This window comes from Cynara cardunculus, assembly GCF_001531365.2.
Source record: "Cynara cardunculus var. scolymus isolate 2C chromosome LG 5, CcrdV1, whole genome shotgun sequence".
NCBI lineage: Eukaryota > Viridiplantae > Streptophyta > Magnoliopsida > Asterales > Asteraceae > Cynara > Cynara cardunculus.
This window is the reverse complement of record NC_037532.1, coordinates 3,072,766-3,079,990: the sequence shown is the minus strand read 5'-3', so window position 1 is coordinate 3,079,990 and position 7,225 is coordinate 3,072,766. Positions and strand designations below refer to the sequence as shown.

At 35.1% G+C, this 7,225-nt stretch overlaps 1 protein-coding gene across 3 annotated transcripts; it reads right to left on the bottom strand.

Annotated features, from left to right (window-relative positions):
• Positions 1-815: 815 nt before the first annotated feature.
• LOC112513147 (cyclin-C1-2-like) lies at positions 816-6,050 on the bottom strand. Of its 3 annotated transcripts, none has more exons than XM_025119308.1 (9): positions 5,910-6,050; positions 5,658-5,764; positions 4,527-4,566; positions 4,257-4,301; positions 3,772-3,890; positions 3,328-3,442; positions 2,594-2,638; positions 2,230-2,377; positions 816-1,125 (listed from the first exon to the last, which is right to left on the bottom strand). In XM_025119308.1, exons 1-9 carry the CDS (start codon positions 5,939-5,941, stop codon positions 1,021-1,023), a joined length of 756 nt encoding a protein of 251 aa, XP_024975076.1. In that variant the 5' UTR covers positions 5,942-6,050; the 3' UTR covers positions 816-1,020. The 3 variants fall into 3 exon arrangements, with proteins under 3 accessions (XP_024975076.1, XP_024975077.1, XP_024975078.1); XM_025119309.1 differs by having other exon boundaries at positions 3,328-3,436; positions 5,910-6,027; XM_025119310.1 differs by lacking the exons at positions 4,527-4,566; positions 5,910-6,050 and having other exon boundaries at positions 5,658-5,901.
• Between the last annotated feature and the right edge of the window lie 1,175 nt (positions 6,051-7,225).

The window sequence follows — 7,225 nt, the reverse complement described above, 5'->3', positions numbered from 1 at the left end:
TAATTTAAGTTTAATAATAAAACAATTTATTTTTGGTTTAATATTATAAATTTTATAAAGATAATAATTAAGTATTCTGTTAGAATTTAATAATTATATTAATTATATTTTAGATTTTTTATATTTAAAATGAGATGTTTATCCTGTATTTGATTGTGTTTATTTGCAGTTAGTTACACGAATTCATATATGGGAAGGGTTTAAGAGTTTTAAGAGTTTTAGCCAAATGTTTTATAATATAGTATAGATATAGATTATTTGACCTTTAAATAATCAAAAGTATAATTTGTTGATCCAAATATTAAAAAATCAAACATCCCTTAACCTCATCAATTTCACAAGTTATATTTAAGTGAGAGTTTAAGATAAAGATTAAAGGCATGTTTGTTAACAACTTAACAAGACTTGCAACTTATTTAGTTTTGGTAGTGGATGAATGATATAGAAATGGGCTTAATCAGTAAACTTCTAGGGTAGAGCTTTATGCAAAAAATCAAGTTTTTTTTTTCAAACATGTTCATCCCAAGTAAAAAGAATGTTCTTATCTGTCTATGAAAAAACTTTCATCAACAAAAATCTTTCCAATATATATAGACAGATTAATCTACACAAACTTTATTCATACTAGACTTCATAAACTAACATATCGCACCTTGATCATCTGTAAACGAAAACTACGAGCATAAGAAAATAAGGTTTTATCTAACATGGTAATCGTCTCTTTGCGGACAAAACCGACATCACCTTGGAATCACAGATTCTCTTGAAAAACGCGTTCAAGAGCTTCTGTGGTACCAAGTTAAAAACGGATTCGATTTTGAATCTAACACACCCCTCCCTTCGATCTTTTGTGCGAAATTGGGTGTTTGTTTTTTGTATTTAAATCAATATCCATAACAACAATCTTTTTGAAAATGAAACCACCCTACTTCAAGTACTCATCTAAAGTGGGCATTATAGTCATTTTAATGGAGGAGGTTACATATAAAAATTTGCAGGTGACCTATGAAAAGCAGTCTTCTATGTTCTTATGGGGAGCTTGTGCATGGCAGCAGTCACTCTCTCATCAGATATAGTTTTGTGGGTATCATAGAAATCTAGTATTTCCATTGCTATGTTCTTCACCTGTCAAACAAATAATCAACACATCATAAATCCACTGAAAAAATACTGTTTATCTTGAGACAGGGTTAAGGCCTGCATACATCCTACCCCCATGATCCTATCTTTAGATGGGATATGTTGGGTTTGTTTGGTTTGTTTTAAAAAATTCAGTCAACACGTTGTATCTTGAGACAATAGTTAAGGTCTGCATACATCTTACCCCCTTGACCCTATCTTCAGGTGAGATATAATACTAGGTTTGTTTAGTTTTACAAATCTATTCAATACTTTGTATCTCGAGACAGAGTTAAAAGATCTGCGTACGTCCTACCTTTGACTATACCTTCAAATGGGATATATTGGGTTTGTTTAGGTATATAAAGATAGTCAAAACTATGCATCTTAAGACAAAGTTAAAAGATTTACGTACATCATATCTCTGACAATAACTTCAAGTGGGATATACAGAGTTTGTTTGATTTGGTTCTGTAAATCCAGTCAAAACTTTGTATATCTTGAGACGAGACTGAGGGCCAGTTCGGTTTGCAGAATTTGGTAGGATTTTGGAGGGATTTGGAACTGAATTTGTATTTCAATTCCGCTTTGGGTTTAAAGAAAAGGTCAAAATTGAAATCCCACAAATATTGGATTTAGAAATCCCATAGAGTTCTTGGTCACGGGATTCCATAAGATTTTGTTTGTAATAATGCTTTAAAATATGTTTATAACATTCGTTTTGTATTAATCGATTAATAAAAGGTAATTTAATTATTTTTATAATGTACCTATAAAGAATGGAGTTCAATTCCATTTCATATGCTACACACCAAAGATTCCACATCCTTTAGATTCCAAACCTTTCTACGAAATCAAAATCCCTCAAAAACATTTCGTCAAACCAAAAGGGCCCTTGGTTAAAAGGGTTAAATATAATGGGTTTGTTTAGTTTGGTTTTACGAATCCAATCAAAAATAGGCAGATAGGGGTGAGGTAAGGTGCGGGTGCAGGGCGGATATGGGATGCATGGTCCTATGGAGGAATGACTCGCGTCACATATCTGCCTCCTTGTGACCAAGATTCTAACGATGCATTAATGTAGAAATGCATGAACAAAAGCAGACGTACCACGTTCATGTCGACTCGTAGATCTTCGAACCAAGCCGTGTTTTCTTTCTCTTTGAGCACGCTAGCTACATATATGCAGGCTAATCCAATCAGATATGGTGGGTGTACGAGAATTAGATCCGTCTTATAGGTATCATTCACAAGTCCCCTACACGATTCAATACATCTCAAGATTAGACTTCCACGATCACACCACCATTTTGTTATTTAGTAATCAATGACAAAAGCCGGTCAAAGAAAAAAAAAAGAAATCATGCTACAAAATGATAAAGAGCATGAAATTGATTCGTACAATATTGAAATAAATATGGTCAAAAGAACATGTCGAAAAAAAAGTCAACTAGTTGATGCCCAATGGTCTTACCAGGTCAGCTGAGTTGCTTCGCTCATCCCAGCATCCTGAACCAACCTGTTCAAGATAAACCAAACCAAACCAACTCTATAAATCCCATGCATTATAGCGTCGGGAGACCAAACGGTCAATTGGTCAATATCCCAGCAGTATTTGGGTTACTAGTAGATACCAACCTTCTGAGAGGTCAAGGATTGAAACCTCACCCAAAGTTCACAACTGTATCTGGATTTTGGGTTCGGTTCCCGTGAGAATGAGAGTCGTGGTGAGAAGAGTAAGAAGGGATCCCCACCCTTGGATCAATCCTAATTGAAGAGTTCCACTAGATCAACACTAACGAGAAGCACCGGGATCAATTCCCTTCTAAAGCGTAATTCATGGGTTGTTTTGAGATTAAAAATGATCAAGGGTCCAAATCCCTTCTTACACTTCTCACCTTAACTCCTATTCTCACACAATCCTTTGTCTTTGGGTTTTTAGGGTTTGGGGCCAAGGGTCAATGGCCCACCAGTTCCCGGGTTACAGTAGATCCTAACCTCCTTGGAGGTCAAGGGTTCAAGCCTCACAGAAAGTTACGGTGTATGTGTGAGTTTTGCGTATATAAATATTATATACTTCAAAAAAGGTAGGGTCTAGGAGTAGAGTATACAAAAACCTTTCGTCTACCCCAAGGGGTAGAGACTAGAGAGGGTTGTTTCCATAAAAACCCTCGGCGTGTAAAAAGAAAGCGAACAAGAGATTCTTACTGAGACAATGCACGATAAGGATGGAACACGACAAGATAATAGTTTAATGCTTCCAAAATTTTCATTTCCATCTCAAGTATCTCCTTGATTTCACACCGGTACTTTTCATCTGCATCTGCAAACAAGAATGGAATATTGCTAACAATGCCATTTCGGGATTTAAATGTTACTCCCTCCATCACAAAATAAGCGTTCATATTTCAATTTCAGTATGTCCCAAAATAAGTGTCTATTTTCAAAAGTAAGTGCTTACACTCCAATCCTACCCTTAATTATCAGATGAAAAAGTTCATCATTCCCTTTATTGTTAATAGTACAACTGTCATTTAGTTAATTACACATTTCTAAAATTGTGTATCTTTTTCATTGTGGGCATTTATTTTTGGGAGAGAGGGAGTAATTAAGAAAATGATGTTGCTTAAGTTTGAAAAAGAAAAAAGTTACGGAGTTTCTTTATGTAGAACACGAGAAGTCTTGCTTGCACAGTGCTTTCTTCGGACTTTGACGCCAAGTACAAGCACGATGGAGCCACGAGTCGTGGATCAAATTCAGACATACTTCTCCTAAAGGCTCATGAAAAACGACCACTTAGCAATATTTTGGTTCTAAAAATCTCAATCAAGATAAAAAATATATGAAAATGTATCAAGAAATTCCTAGAATGGTAAACAGATCTTGAGGGCCGGCTCAACTAGCAAATAAAGACCAGGCCTTGGGACTCCTTCCCATAGGTTGCCAATTCCAGTCTCCTTAGGGCCACTGGCAATATTCATGGTTGTTATCTCCAGGGCCCTATGAGATTAGTCAAGTGTGCACAAATTGGTCAGACACCCACCATTTAACCAAAAAAAGAATAATAAACAGAACACAAACGTGCATACAAGCCAAGCATATGTATATCATATAAGCATTGGAGATTATAGAAATACCTTATATAAACACGTCTCATATATGTTACAGCAGTCGCTATGACCCTGAAATAGTAGCATAATAAAGAACTTTAAAACCCTCATGAACTACATGATAAGATGTTCAAAAACCGAAAGTGGGGCCTGGGGGATTGATGCATGAAACGTAAGCAAGTTTTATGGATGCATTACAGCTTATGATCACTAATGGCCAAATTAACACAGGAGAGTAGACTTTAGAGCTAATATAGTGAAGAAATGTACTTATAACAACAAAAACTTGAGGCTAACCTTTGCCTCACTTTCACATTTTGAGCCAATCTCGCAATGTCTGGAAGGGAAAAACAGAAGGAGAAGAAATACAAGATTAAGAAACTACGTATTTGATATTCTACAAGTAATCTAGACACAAACAAGAGTAATCAGCAAGTGCATTATCGTGCCGATTAGATTAGATATGCAATTCTTAGATATTTCCCAAATTGAAAAATCTATACATAGCAATATATGTAGTGTGATAAGCTTCATAACTTTGAGATTTATCGCCTTTTAAAAGTATAAAACACCAAACCAAACTAACCCAGTAAACCCCACTAGAAAGTAGGGTATGGTAGGGTGAGATGTATGCAAACCTGACCTCTACCACAAATAGCAGAGCAGTTGTTTCCGTAAAGACCCTAGATTGTGCAAGAGTGTAAGCAAACAGGTTCTAAAAATATGCCAATAGCTATTATAAAAATTATTAGGGTGAAGAACCGAAAGTCCAGCCAGGTAGAGGAGGTGGGCATCCTTGCAGAATGAGTGCAAGGTCTAGAGTTCAAGTCTAGACACCACCCAGCCGTCTATGGACACACGATTTACCTCCTCCTTAATCCCTGATGGTCACATGACCGGTATAATGGGGCGTTCCAAAGGGTGGCATCATACCTTTTTTGCAGAATACAGAATATATACATATCTATCACACACACATACTAGAACCATCAATGCAAAGTTCAATTTTGTTTCATTTTGAAGCTTGATTCTAAAAGAAGAAATATGTGGGAATTGGGATCCTAATAGAAGCACAAATTTATAGAACTGATTCTTGCAAACAGTAATCCTAACTTTTATAGCACAAATACATACAGAACAAAGGTTTATCAATGATCATATCCATAAGCCCCAAATAAGCCCACAAATCACAATTCGGCAATATCCACACCTTTTTTTCAAGTCATGGTAGTCAAAATCCCACCGCAAATGATTAATACTAATCCAATTTGATGACATACAAGTTATGAGTTCAACAAAAATGAAACAGATGATGAAACAAAATCCCCCAAATGAATACCGTGATTGGATCGATGATAAACAAACTTATAATCAATCAAAGCTGAACCAATAAATAGGCATAAATAAAGAGGAGAGACAGAGAGGTACAATTGGTCATATGCAATTTGATGAGCTTGAAATCGTCGAGAGTAATTCCCCTCTCCTTATCAACGTTATGGACCACATCCACTTCTTCTTGGTCCAATAACTCTTTGCTAAAACACAGAGACGAAACCAGATACAGAAATCATCAATCAATAATTGTGATTATCGATTTCAAAACCAACCGATACAATCAAACAAAAGCTTGAAAACATGAAACCCTATCAGTGAAGAGGGGAAAGGGAAAGGGAATCCTACTAGTGCGTGGATGTCCAGAAATTAGTCGCCATTTTCTTGCGGTGGGAGTGGGAGGAGAGCAAAGGGGAAATGGAAGTTGCAATGCAGGTTACGAAATGGAGTTTTTGTGGGCTGTTGTATTGATATTGATTATTGAATGCGCGCCGACTCCGAGGCCTATTATCATTTAAGGTTTTTTGTGTTTGGTAATTGGATCATGAGTTTACTCTTGTCTTGGTCCATACTCTTTCAACACCTATAAGTTTTGCAAAACTCGAATAGTCTCAAAATTCGACCCATGTTTGTGCAAAACTCGAATGCTTTGAAATCTGAAACCCGACTTTTCAGGATTATTTGGGTTTGGGTCTTATTCGAATCTGATCAGGATACCCCCCCAACCAATAAGATATTGGTTTTCAAACACACACGGTTATCGTTGCCCAATCAGTAGCGATTATCACATGAATATCACCAAATGCAAATACACATTGTTTGGTTGGTTCGATTAGGTTCATGTATTGTATCACACGATTATCAATGTTCAATCACAACCAAATACGAATATGAATCGTCTGGATAATCATGACGATCACTTAATCCTATACAAAGCATCAATAGCTTCCTTACCTACAACATACGAATCCTCCATTATCGGTCGAAAAAAGAAGGATACTTCGAATATCATATATTTCGATACGATAGGGACGTTCTATTCAATATGAGCATATCACAAGATAAAATCATTGGATAATTCCAATTAATTAAGATAAGATAAAAAAATTATAAAAATACCTAATTACATTACTATTTTTATTAATTTATTTTATTTAGTATAACTTAAATTATTAATTAAAAATATTTAAGACCCACAACTAGTCTTGCAATCTTGTAAATTACAGGAGCTTTCGTTTTAACTCCCGTATTATATATATATATATATATATATATATATGGGGAAGATCAAATGTTAACCAACAATTTTGTGTTAACTTTGAAAAGTATGGCAACCAATCAAATTTCATTATTCTTGTAGGTCTATGTCATGTTCACATTTTAATTACAAGTGTATTTCAGTAAATTGATTTGATATGTAACTCCCAAACAATTAATAGGGAGTTACAAATCATCAAATCCCAAAAAATATGCATTTATAATATTAATATTTTTATTTTTTTTAATATTGATCTTCAATGTTCATTGTTTTATCAGGATTTAATTCGCATAGAAAACACGGTAATAAAAATTTCCGGTATCGATCAAGCTAATATGGATAAGCAATGGAAAATAAATCGACAACAGTGAGAAAATTAAAATGGTTTATGATGACAATCGGAGTT